Source organism: Urocampus carinirostris, chromosome 2 (genome assembly GCF_059441175.1).
Source record: "Urocampus carinirostris isolate Australia breed hairy pipefish chromosome 2, RoL_Ucar_1.0, whole genome shotgun sequence".
Lineage (NCBI taxonomy): Eukaryota > Metazoa > Chordata > Actinopteri > Syngnathiformes > Syngnathidae > Urocampus > Urocampus carinirostris.
Genome location: NC_142350.1, coordinates 4,823,846 through 4,843,007, shown reverse-complemented (window position 1 = coordinate 4,843,007; position 19,162 = coordinate 4,823,846). Strand labels below are relative to the sequence as shown.

At 39.5% G+C, this 19,162-nt stretch overlaps 1 protein-coding gene and 1 pseudogene across 1 annotated transcript; one reads left to right on the top strand and one right to left on the bottom strand.

Annotated features, from left to right (window-relative positions):
* Nucleotides 1–640: 640 nt before the first annotated feature.
* nobox (NOBOX oogenesis homeobox) lies at nucleotides 641–13,883 on the top strand. Its single transcript, XM_088327760.1, is given in 9 exon segments — nucleotides 641–757; nucleotides 4,412–4,887; nucleotides 4,952–5,099; nucleotides 5,162–5,268; nucleotides 7,545–7,675; nucleotides 7,745–7,872; nucleotides 7,960–8,146; nucleotides 10,304–10,560; nucleotides 13,405–13,883. Coding segments are annotated over 9 exon segments (1,818 nt in total). The 5' UTR covers nucleotides 641–729; the 3' UTR covers nucleotides 13,761–13,883.
* On the bottom strand, nucleotides 9,808–10,142 carry LOC148370742 (dolichyl-diphosphooligosaccharide--protein glycosyltransferase subunit DAD1 pseudogene; annotated as a pseudogene).
* Nucleotides 13,884–19,162: the final 5,279 nt, after the last annotated feature.

The window sequence follows — 19,162 nt, the reverse complement described above, 5'->3', positions numbered from 1 at the left end:
ACTTTTTTTTATTTCAAGCAACTTTAAATTAGAATCCCTACCTGACACATTCAAATGTCTATTAAAAATATTTTAGTGCAACAACACATAAACTACAAAATACAAAAAAGATAATCGTGAAACACATTCCTGTAAAACACTGGAAACAGTACTGTGAAGAAAAATGTTGGGGGTAATAAAAGTTGTGGCCCCCTGTGCATTTGACATGCCCCCGCCTGAGACTCATGTCTGGCAATGGCCCTGAATAAAAAATGTCTATTATCAGTCACCATGTGGCATCGGGGTTCATTTCACTCTGCATTTAACAAACTGGAGTGAAATCCAAGCGCACATTTTATCATATTCGTGACATAATTACAAATATGTATCAGCACGCTGTGCATAATTGAGCGTCTCCATGACACCACCTCCCGGCCATATTTAAGAACTACATGTCCCAATACCTCATTAGGAAATCAGCGTGATGAGCCCGGCGTTTAATCGTCTAATTATGATGTTTGCTTAGTAATTAGCAACGCATCCATTAACAACATCACACACCGTCCTACACTTAATTAAACACTTTCCCCCCACTGTTCTAATCGTAAAAAAATAATTATTAAGACGTTATTATCACCTGCGCCGCATTCTCTTCCCTGATTGGCTACAAGGCTCAGCCGCACCCCTTTCCAATTAGGCAGCCAATCAAATCAGTCAGCCAAGTTGGACTCGAATGCCTACGAAAAAGACATGGACGAAGACGGGAGCCAACAATTTGGTAAATCGCCTCTAATTATCACTTATTGCTTCATTTATTGGTATTATTAGCTTGGAATTCATTTTCATTGGTTACTTAACAAATTTGCCCCATCAAAAGTTTCATTTTTTTGCTTATATCCCAACAAGAAGAAGTGGCTAATTAAATCGACCGACCTTTTATTGAAACGAATTTGAACCAGCTAGCACATAATTAAGAGTCTGGTGGACGCTGGGGACACTCATTAGCCACATTAATTTGACCACTTTAATTACTTTCGTCCAAGGGTCTAATCAACCCAAAGGAAGGTCACAAAACAAGTTTTCTTAAACGCTACTTGGCTGCTCCTAAGCGGCCTGAGCTAATGATTTTTAAACTAATTTTATGTGAACAACTTTGACACGATAGTGAACCATTTTCAATAAAGAACTGGTAAACTTGTTCAATTGCATTCATAGTAAAGGCTTCCAAGGGTCACCTGAGTTTTTTCCAACCACGGACGGCAAACCTGCCTACTTTTCGACGTCTTTTCAACCAGGTTGTGCTGGGTGGAAGTATTATTGTAATAAAAAGCATAATATACGTTTTTTTAACGTTTTACTATTAGTTATATCTTTTTTTCCAACCAAATAAATACAATACTTTAAGTCTTTTGACAATTTTTAGACGTCTTTTATACTAGTTTGTACCAGGTGGGAGTATGATAGTATTGAACATGGTTAAAGTTGGCATGCGTCGTTTGAGGTGGCCTTAAAAAAGTTGAAGTAGAATTGTTTTTTTGAAGCTTTAGGTACTTGGGTTGTGATGTGGCTGCAGTTGGAATGGAGTTCAAGGTATTGCACAGAGTGAATCAAGCAAGCAAGCTTATGGGTGCTCTGAGGTGAGTGATGAGCAACAAGATTATGAGTATGAATGTTAGGAGGGGACTGTATGAGAGTGTGATTCTGCCGACTGTGTTGTATGGTGCAGAAACTTGGAGCCTGAACGCAGATTTGAGAAGGAAATTAAATGTTTTTGAGATTAAGTGTTTGAGGAGTATGTTAGGAGTGACACGATTAGATAGATTGAGAAATGAAATTGTCAGAGACAGAACTGGAGTAGTAGTGGAACTGAGCAAGCGTGTGGATAAGAGAGTACTCTGTTGGTTTGGACACATGGAGAGGATGGATGAGGAGCGAATGTTGAAGAGGATCTACAGAGCACAAGTAAATGGAAGAAGACCAAGAGGAAGGCCGCGGTTGACGTGGATGGATGGTGTTATGAGTGCACTGGAGGAAAGAGCTCTAAATGTAGTGGAAGCTAGAGCTCTTGATGGTGATAGGAATGAATGGAGAGGTGATGTGAAAGGATAGTGGGATGTTTAGACGCGTTCTAAGGGATGGGCAGGGCACCTATATGATAGGTATGTATGGTAGGGGTAAACGAGCGAAAGTTGTCGGGCCCTGCTGTTGAACAGAAGAGTGTGTTGTCACCCTGACCCGAGTGACATGGCCGCTTTCTTGTGTCCCGTTTCATCTGGGGGGACGAAAGCATGACCAACTTGGGTGCCGAGGTGCTTAACTTGTTTGGATGTTTGGGCATTTGGGTTGGCCATGGTCCCCAAAAAAAATATGTGTGTTTTTTTGCTACTTTTTAATTTTTTTTATTATTTTCCATGTTTTTTTGGATGTGATTGTCTTGCTGTCGGTCACCCCTCTTGAGGGATATGACCTAAGTAGATAGATAGATAGAATTGTTTTCCTCTATTGAAGCCCCAGTGTGTAATATTTGACCACTAACTGGCACTGTGTTGTCTGGTGCGAGCAAGGGCTAGTGCCACTAAGCACAGCCTGGTGGCTTGAAGCCAGTCAAACATATCAGCGGACTTGATTTCGAGTCCACTGTGTAAATGAAAGACTTATTTTTCGACCTATGATTTTTTTTTTTTAATTAGTAAATTCAACATTGGTATGATAGTTAATGTCTTTTTACCCTAATTCAACCTTTTTTTTAACTGAATGTTTTTTGTTTTACTCTCGGTGTTCTGGCCATGAAGTGCATTACACTGGATGAAAGGAGGCGGGGTGTGTGGGGAGAAGAGGATTTCTTGCACGTGCTCATTTTTCTTTTAATCAATGAAGAAAATGGTGAGAGTAAGAAAAGGACTGTCAACCCACACCCCCAAAAAGATGAAAAAGGAAGAGTTTGTTGGAGCGCATCTAAGAATTTCACATACTTGCACACGCCTCAAAAGGAGGTTGACAAAGGCTGCAATGATGATTTCAGCCTAAAGATGGCATCAGAAATTAGATTTCTTTTTTAAGTTATACCACCTTTAAATAAAAAAATAAAAAACATTTAATTTTTTTTTTTTCTCAAAAATGCATTTACTTTCATGTCATATTTGATTTTACCAAATCATTTTTCAATCAAATTTAAATTCACCTTATGGACAGCAAAGTGTCGTACTTTTTATGTTTTTAGACTTAGACTTTCTAGCCAGTTTGTGCCTGGTGGAAGTACTATTGTTGTACATTTGGCCAAAAGCATCTAAAAACGTTTGATGATGATTGTTTTTTGTTAAAAAATGTTTACTGTCTGTCATATTTGACTTTACCTAACACATTTCAACCAAATAATAATGATAATGATAATAATAAACATGGTTAAAAACATATTTTAAAAGTTTTATATGTATTTTTTAATTATTTACTCTCAAGTCTTATATATAGTTATAAATATATTTTAATGTAGAATAACTTTTCAACAAAATAAATACATCGTATTGACTGCAACTTGCCCTCTTTTTGACGTTTTTCAGACATATTTCAACCAGTTTGTTGTGGGTTAAGGTATTGTTGCTAAAACACGTTAAAAAGTAAAAAACGTTTGATCATATTTTTTTCCTTAAAATGATATATTTGTTATAGAGGCTTCCGAGGGTCATGTGACTTTTGTGGTGGCCATCATTTTTTTAATTTTTATTTGATTGATCCCCCACAATTTTCAACAACTATTTGGACTAAATTGATACTTGATTAAACAATTGTAAATTATTTTTGTACCACATTAGCTGATTTAAAAAGCAACAGTGACTATTTTTTGACTAAATATGGTCAGCCCAATTTAGACGTCTCTTTTGGGACTAAATCAAGTCTAAAATCGACCAGATTTAGCCTAAATTCTATATTTAGTGCACATTTTTATTTAATTAAAATAGATTCATTTAATCAAGAATGTGAACTCTATGTAATAATCTGAGTTTTAGTTGTTGTTTGTACAGGCAAAACCTTTGTTTTCATTCACTTTAATTTACCACTTATTAGGAATGGAGTAGAAGTCTTTATTGTCATTAATGACAACATAGTGAACATTGATTGCAACAAGGTTGGATGGGGCACACTAAGAGAAACATGGAATCATAGACTTAAATGAAAAAAAATAGGATAAATAAGAATATTAGGATTAATGGGGAAAATTTGCAAGGTAGGGCCTTAGACTGGTCTAAGCTGTAGAAAATAGTGCAATGAAAATGGTGCAACGACATTGTTGATTGTCAATGTCCTCAAGACTGGTCAGAGAGCAGGCCATAATTTCCTAGGCTGTGTTGGTGACTGTAAGGTTCTCCCTTTTTCTGCCGTGCACCCTGGATACCACACATTTATGCTGTGTTCCTTGGCACTTTTTGAATTCCAGAGTCTCAGAACCTCTTCTGTGAGGAGCTGGAATTAAAAGATGCCAAGGAGAGCAAGAAAACAACGGAATACAAGGAGGTAAAGGATGGAGAAGGAAGAAAGAAAGATGAAATCGGTCAGGGTGAAAGAGAGGACGGCAAAAATGTCAACAATGAACACAGGGAGAGTCGTGAGCAGAACAAAAGTGAAGAAACTCCAACCGGGGAGTCGACCAACGATGTTGGAGTGGACAAAACTCAAATGGGCATCCCTGAGAAGAGCTCGTCTCACATTAGACTTCTAAAAACCCGTGACCTGGCTGAGCCTATCGACTTTGTCTGCGATGGTTTGGGTCTCTACGATCCCCCTGCTCCAATAACCCTGTTGGACCTGTCCCCAAAACCTGGCCCCGTCCAACGCGTCCCTAAAAGGCCGCCTAGTCCCTTGTTACCAAAGACGTCATCCCGGCATGGCCTGGAACCGCTGCAGGTGAACTAAGTCACACATGACAAAGCTTCAAAAAACACTAAGTCCTACATATTTTTCCCGTGTCCTCATCAAGATCAATCAGGTCTATGGGCACCGACGCTCAATTCGCACCAGCAGTCGAGGTCGGGGACGGGCCACAAACTTACTGGAGCCAGACACTGTAGACGCCTGCCTGGCGCCGCTGCCCCCCAAGAAGAAGACCAGGACACTTTACAGCACAGGTGAGATCAATATTACACAGGTCATCAGTTTTTCGCTACGTTTTCTTTTGTCTGCTTCTTAGACCAGTTGGAGCACCTGGAGGCCTTGTTCCAAGATGACCACTATCCCGATGCCGAGAAAAGGAAAGGCATCGCGGCCTCGGTCGGCGTCACACCGCAAAGGATTATGGTGAGTTTGTCTCCGTTTTTCTGCCCTCAAAAAGTATCCTTATGACTTAGGAGCTCCACTTGATCCAGTCCTGTTATAGTCTTGTCCATGGCTGGCTTGTTTAGTACAATTCCGCACATTTTCAGCCTTGTCTTTATCTGCCAGTCTTGTTTGTTCTATCCTTGTACCGTCTTTGCTCCTTTCTTATCTGATACAGCCTTGCGTAGGACCTGCTTATTTTCCCGGTCTGGCGTATTCTTTGTGTGTTTCAGTTTGGCTGTACTATATCTCTGGGAGAGTCCTGTCCAGGATATAAGATCTGGTCTTCTTTTGTCTAGTCTTTGTATGGCCTCTTACTTTTTTATGCTTTCTGGTTTTTAACCTCCTGGTGTTGTCCTTGTTTTGTTTGTTTATATTTTGGTGTCGTTCTGGCTCTCCCTCTACTCTGGTGCACTCCTGTCCTTATCTACTCCTGTTCAGAGTATAAGATTAGGTGTCACTTAAGTCTTTTTTTAATTTTTTTACTTAGTTTCCTGAGCTGGTCTATTTCTTTTTTTGTGTTGTTCTGCCTTTCCGTTTTCTCCAATATAGGCCTGTCCTTCTTCTGTCGGGATATCATGATCTGGTCTTTTCTCTGCTGGTCTAATCTTTTAATTGTCTGTTGTTTTTTTGTCTGCTGTTCTGGTCTTTGCCTCCTCCGTGCTAGTGTAGTCCGTTTGTTTTAGTGTTTTTTTTTACCTCTCTTCCCTGTCATTTTTATCGTTTTGGCGTCATTCTGGCTGTCCCTCTTCTCCAGTATAGTCCAAGCCTCTCCTTCTCCTGTCCTGATCTTAAGATCAAGTATTTTCTTGTCTAGTCTTATATCGTCTCATCGAGGGCTGATAAATTGTGGAAAGAAATCTAATTGTGGTTTCTCATACCAGTATGCAATTTCATTGCGCTTTTCGATTTTAAAATAAAAGTGCATTTTCTGTGCTAGTTATATTTTTGTGAGTATTCAATCATTATAACATGCTTTAACTTTAAGAAAAAAAGCGCCCTCTTCTGGGGATCTTTGTTAGGATTGCTACATGCTGACCATTCTCTACATATTGATTCCTCAATCGATGTAAGTACCTAGTAGGTACAAGGGGTCGAATACACCTCGAGATGATGTCAATATCGACTGAGTGTATACAACTGTAACAAAATAACAACTCTAGGGGCAGCAGTAGCTCAGGAGGTAGAGCGATCGTTTTAGGATTAAGGGATCCCAGTTCGAATCCCGGCTTGTCCGTGTTACATGCCGAAGTATCCTTGGGTAAGACACTGAACCCCCAATAAGCTGGTTAACGCCTTACATGGCTGCACAGATCACGGCCGCTATTGGGAAATGTGAAGCACAATGTAAAGCGCTTTGGGAAGTCATTGACTTGAAAAGCGCTAAATAAATGCAGATCATTTCATTTCATTTCTCTAGATCAACAAAAAAACAGAATACAAAATTGCAGTTGAAGAAATTGTTTTTATTCTTATTATACAAAAGTACAACAAAATTGGAGGGCTTCTCTTTTTCAGAGTAAGATAGCGATTTACACACTAGTGTCGAGTCATAGCTTGAGGTCATCCATTTAATAGGTAGCAGATCTTGCATTGGGGACTAGCCATGCTCAGCAAGGGTGGCTTGTGAGGGTAGTTAGCCTAGCCATAGCAGTAGGCCAGACTTGCAGCCTCGCTATTGCTTTCTGTCCAGATGCCGCCTCAGTCGATTCCCGGACGCTATAACACTCCACGGAGCACCTGCTGGTGATTGCTATTTCTTTACGCTCATTTGACTTCCCTTGAGAGTCCGATTAAATTCATGAATTTCTTTTCAATGTAAGGAGCAGCTAAAGCTTCTAACCATCGCATTTTTTTAGTGGCGTCCACCCCTGCGGTTTGACTGACCGCATACACCAGCCTATAACAGTCGCACACACAGAGGGTCACGCCCACCTATCACACACTTGCCTCTGACTGACAGGCGCTGTAAAAACCTGAACTGTGACATTTCTGGTTGGCAAAACTCTCCTTCACTCAAATAACAAATAATGAATCCTTGATTTATTACACACTTTACGTGACATTTCAATATCGATTAAATTTTGGTTAATCCTGCAGCCCTATTTTTTGTTTTTCTTGCCTTTCTTCATTATATAGTCTACTATTTTCTTTTTGGTGTTCGGCTTTTGTCACATCCGCTCATCTGATATCTGTCCTATTCCTTCCACCTCGTCCTTGTTTTCGGTTTTGAATTATTTCATGTTTTGTGGTGTCAGGTGTGGTTTCAGAACCGGCGAGCCAAGTGGCGCAAAGCAGAGCGCTTAGTTTCCTCTAAAGCTGAACAGCGCAGCAGGTGGAGCCCCGCCCGTCCCCCAAAGCTGCCCAAAATGGCCACTGTCGCCACCAGGTTAGCAATGGCGTGATTAGATTGACAGGGACTGCACTTGATTGTATGACCTCCTTGGTTGCTTTCCAGCAAGGTGGCGCCAGCTTTGTCTAATATCTTCGGCACAATGATGCCAATGTTGGAGCCATTGCCACCTGTGTCTGCTTTTTCCACACACAACCTGCCGTCCTTCAAGCAACTGTTGGCCGGCAGTCCAGGTTTTCTTCCTTTTGCATTCCAACGAGTAGGTATTTCTGTCTTACACAACATGCTAATAGTGGACTCTGGTGCCTTTCATCTCCAAGGTCAACCTGAAGTGAGGGAGCCGGCAGACTTCCAACCCCGCCCCATGCTCAGCCCTCCCCCCCTGAGGAGAGCCAGCCTCCCCTACGCCTACAACCTCAACGCCCCCCTTTTATCGGCCCCGCCACCGCCTCCTCTCTTTGTGGAAGACGGAGCCGCTTTGGGACACCCCCTGGCGACGGACGGCAGGTCAGCACACACCCTGAAGGAGTGCATTCACTCGACACTTTATTAGTACACCTCAGCACTCGAATGAAAATATTTCATACAAAAACTGCAAATATTTGAAGAGAAATGCCAACAGTTCCTGATACAAACACTGACATATGCACGGTAATTGTTTAAATGAAATGTTCTGTTCTCCTTTTAGTTCATCGTAAATTGTCCAAAAAAAGAACATTCATTATAAATATCAATTCTTTTTGCATGTCCTTTTTCTAAATTACTATCAAATATTGGTGAAATCCAATCAAGAATTCATTTTTATGTAATTATAATATGTTGGTAAGAGTGATTTTACATACAGATTTTTATCATAATCACCAGACAATTTGGAAGAAAAATGATTTTTATTCATAATGTTTTACTGCCTCTGAGAATGTTGATCTTACTACGCATACAACGAAAATGTGTTTTTATAATTAAGTCAACAAATTAATTAATATTTGATTTTCTTTTTGAAAACACATTGATGTATTCACAATTCTTTTGTTTATTAAAACAATCAAATAAATACTTAAAATAAATTAAGATTGAAATAGGAATTATTTTTAACTGAAAAAATTGTAGCAAATTTGATGTATACATACATAATACATAATTAAAAAAATAATTGGTATACAAAATTATGAATTCAAAAGTGTTTTCAATGTAGTTAAGTTTTTTTTATGTTGCACATTACAAATAAATAAAACGTGCCAACTGAGCACTGAATGGAAAAAAAGAGAAAATGTTAAATCTATTTTATTACTTTCAAGATCAAATTGGAGGCAATATTGTATCTAAAAATAAGTATGAATATGTAAATTATTTTAATTTCCAAAATTATATGAAAAAATACAATATACAATTCTGTAATGATATTAAAATGTACATTACATATAGATGTTCAAAAATACAGCAACTGAACACAGGAATGAAAAAAATATATTTAATTAACCTCAAAATACATTTTGGAAAATAATCTATCAAAAAATAATTATTAATATGTAAATTATTTTCATTAATACCCCCAAATTATTTAAAAAAAATAATGTCAAGTCATGTTTTTTTTTGTATTGCCCCTAATTACAAAAGGTCTAAAAGCACTGCACAGACCACCATTAACACTGTAATCAAGTCAAGTCACATCTATTTGTCTTGCCCTCATTCACAAAATGTCTCAAAGGACTATACAGGCCACAATTACACCATCACCTGATCTGAAACCAAAATTCTGGCTAGAAAAAGCTTAATATGAGTAAAATAAGAAACCTTGACCATGGGCCTCACAAGTGGTAATCCTTCTTCCAGGATGACCAGGCTGCAGTAGATTCTGCATAGGGTAACAATACACACAATATAGTGAACATAAAAACAAAACAAAACCGGTAATATGTCAAATTGACCAAAAAGTCCATGACAGCAACGACGCAGCTTCCCATCTCTGCCGGCTGGTCTTTGCAGACATTGAAGTGGCCATTTTATTTTTTTGCCTGAGTGCAAGTGGGACGTCAAATAATTAGAGCACAAAAAAAATTCAATCAAGATCTGTAAGAAACCGCAAATGTGGAATTAATGAAGGCAATTGTCTGTAGATGCCAGGAATCTTCCTTTTCACCTTCCACTTGTCCTCATCTATTACTAGAACTTTAGCCAATGAAGTTCATAATGACGACATGCACGACAGTGTGCGCGAAGAGAAAGTCAGCAAAGGCCCTTTTTGTTAAGATTGACGTCTCCTTTGTTCTGCGGGTTGATCTGGATACGAAGACACACTGCAAGAATGAAGGATCCCAAACACTGAATAATGCCAGAGGAAAAGCTGTTGAGGGTAACGGCCCAACAAGCAACCAGTTAAGAAACTGCAACGCTCCCATCAGCATGATAACCAACAAATAGGCATCCACAACTTTCGATTCATTAGGCGTCGTCGAGTCGAATTCTTCCAGGAACGAGAAATTACTGATACAATAGAAGCTGACATGGTTGCGCTGTATTGGTCTTATTTTGCACATGAAACATCAACGAAACATGCTGAAAAACAACAACTGAATAAATATTCTTAGGTAAACAATATATATATATATATATATATATAAATATATATATATATATATATATATTTTTTTTTTTTTTGGTGTACAGTTCTCTATTTGACGTGGGCGACAAGCTGGACTCGTTGACGTCGTCTGCACATCCAGCCATCCCTGCCGCCCCCCCTTCTTACCAGCTGCAGAACTCGTACCCGGGGGGACACGCACCGCAGAACCCCGGCCCGATGCCCCCCCGCATGGCCTTTCTGGCCCCTAACCCAGACACCGCTTCCTACTTCACCTTTGGGAACTCTGCCTACGTTCCGTCTCAGGGCGGTGGGCAGATCCTGCTGCAGACCCCCCACTCTGGTGAGTTGACCATAGTCAGTCATTTTTGCTGAGTTTTTTGTACTGAAAAGATATGATGGAAACATTTCGGTGTTGTGGGCCATTTCACTTTTCGAATAAAGTGGCTCCTCATCATACAAACCTAACTCGTTCCAGGATCGTGCTCGTAACTGGAATTGCTTGTGTAACGAGCAAATCTTCTTGATATAAAATAATTAAACTAAATAGCCCGTTCTTGTCCTTCTAGAAGCATCTGAGTAAACCCTAAATAGCTTTTAAAACACATAATTCTAATCGCTAAAACAAATTCAAATACAGTAATAAGATAAGATATTAGCGAAATAAAATGTGAATTTATTATGAGCTCTTTCCCTGGAGGCAGTCACTGTAATGAAGGTGTGCGCTTGGTGTGGTTGAAGGAGGAGCGTTTGCAAGGAAAGGTGACTGAAATCTCATAGCTGTCAACTTATACATTTTCCCTGTATTTTAAACGTTTTTGGATCATTTCAAATTGTGTACACAGTATAACAATGTTTATACAGGATAAAATAGAAACAGACCGATTTTGTATTGCCCATTTTGGCCCTAATCCGGATAGTCACGGTCACTGGTAGATTGATAATATTGTCATGGTAGTATGCATAGCCTGCCTTGCTGTAAGTAAATGGGTGCCGCATTGTGTTTGTAAGATTTATTATAGCTTAATGAAAGGAATTGCAACCATTATTAAGGGGAGTAATTGGCTGAGGTTGACGGGTATGAGATCGAGAAACTGTACTGTACACCTAAAATTAAAGTTACTGTAACTTTAAATGAACGTACACACATTTCTTTAGAGTACAATTTTTATTTTATTTTTGTCTAGAGTATTCCGCATGTGCAAACTGGAATGCTGATCCACTGCGATCAGTCTCTAGTAGTAGCCTCTGTGAATGCTCATGACCTGGATTTTTCTTCCAAAAACCTGTATATCAAAATTCTTGTTTAGAGGTGTTCTTACAAAGATGTACCCCTGTAAGCTAGGTCAGTGGTCCGCTACTTTTTCTGTCTGATAATATTTTCACGGCCCGGCTGGCACTAAACATTTTTTTTAAATAACAACAAAAATAATAAAAAACAATTATAACATGAATGTTAATAACAACAATAATCAAAATAATGAGCGTCAATCCACTGTAGTCATGTGGAACATTTCGATGTCTTTGTAACATGACACTTAAATCGCATGAATTCGTTTTTGTAAACGCTTGCGCTGACGAGGGTCACTGGGGTGCTGGGCCCATCCCAGCCATGTTTTGGGAATTTGGGTGGAAACTGAAGTGCCCGGGGGGAGCTCGGGGAGGACATGCAAACTCCACAAAAGGAGGCTGGTAACTGGAATTGAACCAGAGACCTCTGAACTGTGAGGCAGACATGCAAAACTGGTCACTATTGTAACGTTTAACCCAAAACGTCAAATTGATCTGACCACATTTTGTTGTGAGACTTACCCTCAGTTCGGCCACAAACTTGTAGGAGCACTCTGGTCCAGCAGAGGGCGCCTCGTATTTTGATGCTTGAATGAATGAATGGCCTTTATTGTCTTTATACAATTATTGGAGGGCAATTGGAGAGCTTCTACAGTATCTGTGCAGGTAAAACAAAAAAGTAAACATGTGCAAAAGGATAAAAACGTTAAAAATGCTCACCATCCTCTTGATCTGAAGAAGTACCCTCATGCTTCTCAAATGTTGCTTCTTTTTTTTGCACTCAATCAAAAATGTATCTTGCATATTTGCAGGTGTGTAGTATTTATTCTTGGTTTTTTAATTTATTAAGTAATTGTGGCCTGTCCAGTCTTTTTAGACATGTTGTGCTTAAGTCAAGTCATGTCATGTTTATTTGTGATGCCCTTAATCACAAAAAGTCTCAAAGGGCTGCACAGACTACCCATTTCACAAAAAACGGTTGTAAAAACCTCTATATTCATGTGATTAGCCCCGCAGGATTTTATCAGTTACTGGTATTGGTAGGAAAACCTGTTATTGTGCATCCTTAGGTAAGACAGAAGATAACCTTTCCAGATTTATGTCAAACTTTAAGTGCTATACAAATAAATTTGACATGACTATTGGACAAACACTTGGATATTTCATTGTTTTATGCTCTATTTTTGGTACAAAACTTAAATATTTAAAAAAATAGGAGTAAATTAAAAACATTTTAATATAATATCTGATTCAAAATAATGAACTGATTCATCCGTTAATAAAATAATGGTTGGTTGCAGCCCTTAGTTATGTTGTTTTGGGATGAAATTGACTATTTTCTACCCTGATTGACTATAAGCGCAGACATTTAGTTAAATTAGAAGTGGGCAAACTACAGCCCGTGGGTCACATGCGGCCTGTCAGACTTTTGAATATGGCCCTTCAAACAAAACTTGTAAAAATATGACAATCGTAAAAAAAAACAACAACAAAAAAACGTGTTTTTTAGTGATAACTTTATCCCCATTTTCCATTTGTGGGTCAACAGCAAAAATACTACAACAGAAATCCTTCAAAATTAAATATCAAATGATGTGGCTAAAACAGGGATATAATATATAATTTTGCTCGCTTACAACGTGCCAGTTGCACTGTCCGACAGGCCCGTGTGGACTACACTGATTTTTAACTCCAACACACAGTCTTACATTCCGAGTATTTGTAGTTGTGGCAGTTAAAAACAATAATACACCAAAAATAACGGAACTTTTTCCTTTGTGCGGACCGGTACCAGATGACCCGGTATCGGTCTGTGGCCCGGTGGTTGCCGACCACGATGCCAAATTGAATGTTTGCTGGTGAGCCGTTTGGACCGAAGCCATGTGTTTGCGTGCAGGTGGCATGGCGTCCTACCCGTCGTACCCTTGGGCTAACGTGTACGCCCAAGCTAACGTTTGCCAGCTCGCCCCTAATTATCCCGCCGCTGCCGGATTCGGCGCCACCGCCGTTCCGCCATCTTCATCTTCGGCATGCTTCCAACATGCTTGCGTCCTCCCTCCCTTCTCCACCCTGCAGCCGTCCCGCTTCAGGGCTGAAAGCGGGACTGGTGTGAAAGCCCCCTCGGCAACGGCTGTGGCCAGCCCGAGGTCTCCTGGTGGTGTTGGGGCGCCTTCCTGTGTCAAGATCGAGTATGACAGCCCCCGGCTGCATCACAGCCATTTTCATTGTGACTTTTCTCCTATTCAGTTTTGAACCTTTTCTATGTGCTGTTTGATTGAATAATAATTTAATGCGTGTTATCTTTGTGTGTGTATTGATAGTGCTCCCCCAAGGCTTTCAAATGTTATATTGTATAGTAAAAAAACTCCAATATGTCTTTCCCATTCTTGTCCTTGCTTTGTTTCGATCATCTTCCCGCTAGAGGGCACTGTTTCTTTTCACTTTGGACTATGCCCAACATGACTGACAATTGTCTAGACTCTAGAAGGTTATTCCAAGATGAGTAAATAAAAAAAGGCCGGATAACATAAAACAAATTGTCATTAAAACTGGCACTTCACGAACATATTTAATCAAATGCAGTTTATTAGATAAAAGACCATTCCGAGTTTTTTAAAAAAGTACAATTTGAGGTAGAGTGGAAACATTTGATGGCCTGAAGAGGGATGGGTGCCACCAGGTTGTACTTGCCCAAGACACACCACAAGAAATGGTGCCCCTACGTCCTTAGTGGTTAAGGGATTCATACACCAACCCACCAAATGTGACATAGTTATTGTGTATGAATATGATTGCGTGTTAAGCAGAGGAATTTCAAGAGTAAATATGAAATAGTGCTTGTGTGTGACAGTGCTAAACATTGAAGAGAGTAAATGTAAGAATGTTTGCGTGCTCTCACCCCCATCATGGACTGTTCACTCTGCTAGCCTCTGGGAAGAGGTTCTGCAGTGTGCGGTGCAGGACCACCAGGCTCCGCAATAGTCTAGTCCCCCTGGCCATTAGACTGTTAAATGGTCAATCTAACATATAGTTAACTTAAATCTAAACGGCTGCTAATCTGACTTTTTGCACTACTGGCAGTTTTTTATAGCTTGCCACTCATTGCACATTGCTCTCTGCACTATGGTAATTACAGCGTTATTGTTACAGTGTTAATGTTACTGTGTACCTGACTTGTTAACCTGACTGCCCATTTTGCACATCTGGTTAGCTACTCTTCTTGCACTATCGGCACTATGGTAAAATACTATACGTAGCCAATTACAATACAACTTTATTTATATCTGTACATTCAAGGAAACTGTGGGGGTCAGATGCATCGACATTTCGTTCTGTATACACGTGTACTAGAATGACAATAAAGTAGATCTGAATCTGAAGTGTGAGTGGTTAACATTAAAAAGTACACCGAGGGAGTGCTCATCATTGAATAGAATGCTAGAGAGTTAGAGATACTGCTTGGCATTGCTTTGTATTAAAGGTGGGGTGAGTAGTTTGAGGTGTTCTTGAAAAGTGGAAAGTTAAAGATTTCCTCGATTAAAGATGTGTTAATAATGGACAAATGAGTTCAAAGAGCCCTCACCCTATATTTTCAACTGCCCTTTCTGCTTTTCTTTTATTTTGCTTTTATCAGGCCTGTTCGGGACGGAACAAACCCCCCATAAGATGAAAAAAGAGGCAATTATTTGAGTGTGTCTAAGAAATAAACGCAAAACACGACTTACTGCCATCTCTTGGCTTAAAGTCATGATTGTAGGCTTAAGTTTTCAAAGGGCTTACCCTACCTTTATCAAGAAAGTTCTTGAGTATGAGAGGGCTAGCAATTTGTGTTTGAGAGTGTGCTAGACGTTGAAGTACAAAAATGTGAGAGGGTAAATGTGTTTGTGAGCTAGCTTGATATTAAAGTAAATGTGAGAGGGTGCTAGTGTGCATTGTAATATTTGTGAGAGAGTAGCTGGCATTAAGGAAAGTAAACATGAGCATATGTGAGTGTGCCCCAGTGAGAGAGAGTTGGGATCTAGGTATGTGTGAGTGGGTTTCCTGGAGCATATGAAAATTTGAGTTTGTTTATGTGAGAGGGCATGAACGGCACCAGCATGTGTGTGAACATTTATGGGAGTGTTTGAGTGCAATGGCTGTTAGCAAGTGAGTTTTTTGTATCAGTGTGGGATTATCAATGTCCTATGTAGAAAATGAGAGTTTCTACGCGTGAGAGTGTACTGTGAGGACATAGACTGATGTTTTCACATGTGCACGTGCTCGGTCCAATACTTGGGACGGGACACCGAGCACTGCAATTAACTTTTTGTTTTTTTTTCCCTTTTCACTTCCTGTACTGGGAACAGAGAGAGTATAGAATACAGGTAGAGAGACCAAATATATATGAGAGTGAGTTTGTAAGCACGGGATGCTTCACTCTAGCCCAGATTTTGCAAAGTCAACATTGACAGAGATTGGGAAGAAAGGCAAACTTATGTCGAATGTTGTGTTTGAGGCCAGATCTCACAAACACTCACACACTTTTTCGTCTTTGCCAGCTTTTTGGCACGGCACTGTTATTATATTTGATGTTCTCTGTAGAATTGCGCCTCCAAAAAAAGGAAGTCTTACAGGAATACTAGCCAATAATAGATTGTATTTGTGTCTTTTTTTTAAAGGAATACTTTGTATTATATTGTGACCCTTTGTGGTCTAAAAAGATGTAACCCCTTTTGAATTAAACACAATTTATTTCGAATACGAAGCAAAAAACACTATCCTCACATGTGATAGTCGCAAATTCCAACCATGCAGGCAACTTCCACTTTTTCACTGTTTCTTTCACTAGTCACGTCTGTAAGCCATTTGGCTGCAGCCTCTGGCTCTTAGTCAGCCGCTATTATTATTGTTAGCTGCTCTGTCTTCGTCATTCAGTGTCACTTGCCTTCCATAGCTGAATCCCGTGATTACGGCATCCTTGACATTTTTTTCCCACTGTTTCCTTCTCTAGCCACTCATGCTACCTGCTTGGCTGCACGCAATGGCTCAATGTTAGCTAAATTTGATAGCTGATCCTTGTACACAAAAACTTGTCCTTCAGGATCAATCGCCTTCCACAGCCGAGTCCAGTGTTTTAGGTATCTGGTGATTTTTTTCTTCCCCACTGTTCCATCCTCTAGCCACTTGGTTCTGGGCTATGGGTTGCCTCTAGCCACTATTGTTGGCTGCTTCAGGTTCGTCGTTCTGTGTCACTCGCCTTCAACAGCTGAATCCTGTGATTCAGGCGTGCTTGACATTTCTTCCACTGTTTCATCCTCTATCCACTCACGTTAACTACTTGGTGGCAGGCTGGGGCTCAACGGTAGCCACTATTATTAGCTGCTCTGTGTAAATAAAGCTTTTAACTAGCTTCTCCAGCCAGCCGCTTAAGTTAGCCGCTTACACCAGCTCTTAACAACTCCAGCTATAGGCTTTTTTCAGCTGCTCGGTGTGTATCAAGCTCGCTAGCTCTGTCTTTGGGTGCCAAATTTGAGGTGATATTGTATGACCATAACATAACACAAATATGTATATGCACCCATGTTGATTTTTGCGGCATGTTCACTCGAGTAGGAAATATGTCGGACCACTTACTCCCGCCCCCTCCCTGATTTGCATCCTCAATTGCGGCTTGTGTGCGGATAGTGTGTAGGGCAGGGGGGTACTAGAGGAATGCCGGGCCGGGTGCTAAAAAAAAGGGGCTCTCTGTTTCATGTGCATCTGGCCTCCATTGATGTTTGTGTGTATACTGTATATATGAATGCATTGATGAAAGTGATCCCACACCCCCCTAAATGTGTTCACACCATGTGGGAGGCGAAATGGCGACAGTTCGGGGACGCGGTGCTTACGTTTTGTTGTGAGCACCCAAAATTGTGAGCTGTTTTTTTTCTCTCAGTGTGTTTTTGCCAAACGGGCAAACACTTTTAGTGGCATCAAATTAAACTCATGCGGGGCACCAAATGTCCCGCACGTTCTTTCCTATGTAACTTCCTTTTTTTCACGTTATTTTCCCCAACACTTTACAGTTAGTAAATATTATGATAGAAAAAAAGGAACACTTCCTACCCCAAATCTTATTTAAGTCACATTTGCATTATTTTATTCAATTTTAACATGTTTATTAATAATAAGAAAAAGATAGCTAAATCAGATCATTTTGGTCGCTTCAATGATTGTAATCAGTATAAGAGATATAAAAATAAGATAGTAAATGGTATTTTCTGCAAATGTGGTGGGATTTTTAATTGATGCACTCAAAAATAAATAATTAGCCTTATGCGTCGAATTTTATACTGTTAACATTTTCATGATTAAAGCATGGCTCCCAATGATTACTTATCTGTTTCTGATGTATTTGTTTGAATCTGACACTAAACCCCTTCTTTTTTAATCCTCATCTCATCTCATCAGCTGCACCGCTTATCCTCAGTAGGGTCGCGGGGGTTGTGGAGCCCATCCCAGCAATCATCGGGCAGTGGGCAGGGGACACCCTGAACTGGTTGCCGGCCACCGCGGGGCACATGGGGACAGTCAACTCACTCGCTCAGTCACACCTAGGGACAATTTGAACCGGCCAATTCACCTGAAATGCATGTCTTTGGAATGTGGGAGGAAACCGGAGTGCCCGGAGGAAACCCACGCAAGCACGGGTAGAACATACAAACTCCGCACAGTAAGGCCGGGAGCTGGATTTGAACCCACGCAGGAGGTTCCCACAACCTTAGAACTGTGCCGCACACGCGCTAACCACTGCGCCGTGCTGTATTGAGACATAAAAAAATAAAAACAAATAACGTTAGGAGATTAATGTTAGGTTAAATGCCTTCAAAATTTTTATTTAAAGGAAATAGTCACAATGCAAAACTGTTTTTGTCTTTTAATTATTGTTTTTAATCTCTCAGTGCCAAAGACTTTCACATCATTTATTTTTCTTTCATAAGGAATGGTGCAGGAGTGTGTGTTTTTTTTCCTGGCAAAATAAGAATTTGTTAAATTTTGTTGCTGTTGTGGAGAAAAAAAAAGTATCTAAATTTTTGGTCATTTTCATTCTAACTATTTTCATTAATTAAAAAACACGAAAAAAACGACAACTGTAAAACTCCAAACACTCCAAAATTTTTATACGTGTAGACATTGCAAAAAATGCAAAAACAAAATTACAAAAAAATGTAAGTTTGCTAAATTCCACCCCAGAATAATAACAAGCATAATATTGTAAAAAAAGGGAGGGAATGAAGAAAAAATATACATGTACAGTATACATGTATACAATAAACATTGGAAAAATGTGGAAAAATATTAATCTTGAAAAAATTAAAAATAAATATTATCCAACATTCCCAAACCCCTAAAAAAAAAACAATAGGTGAAAACATTGCAAAATCTCACACATAAACAATACAAAAAAATGTAACAATTTAACATAGCAAAAAAGATCACAAAAAGTAAACATTGCCAAAATGCAATAATGGCAAAAGTTTTTGCAAACATTTGAATAAATAATACTAATGATATATTCATCTAGATATGTTTTCAACAGTGACAGTTTGTTAAATTTCAATATAAAATGTTGTTTGTTATGGAAAAGAAGTCAAAAATATTTTGAAACGGCTGGAAACCAATAAAGAAAAAAA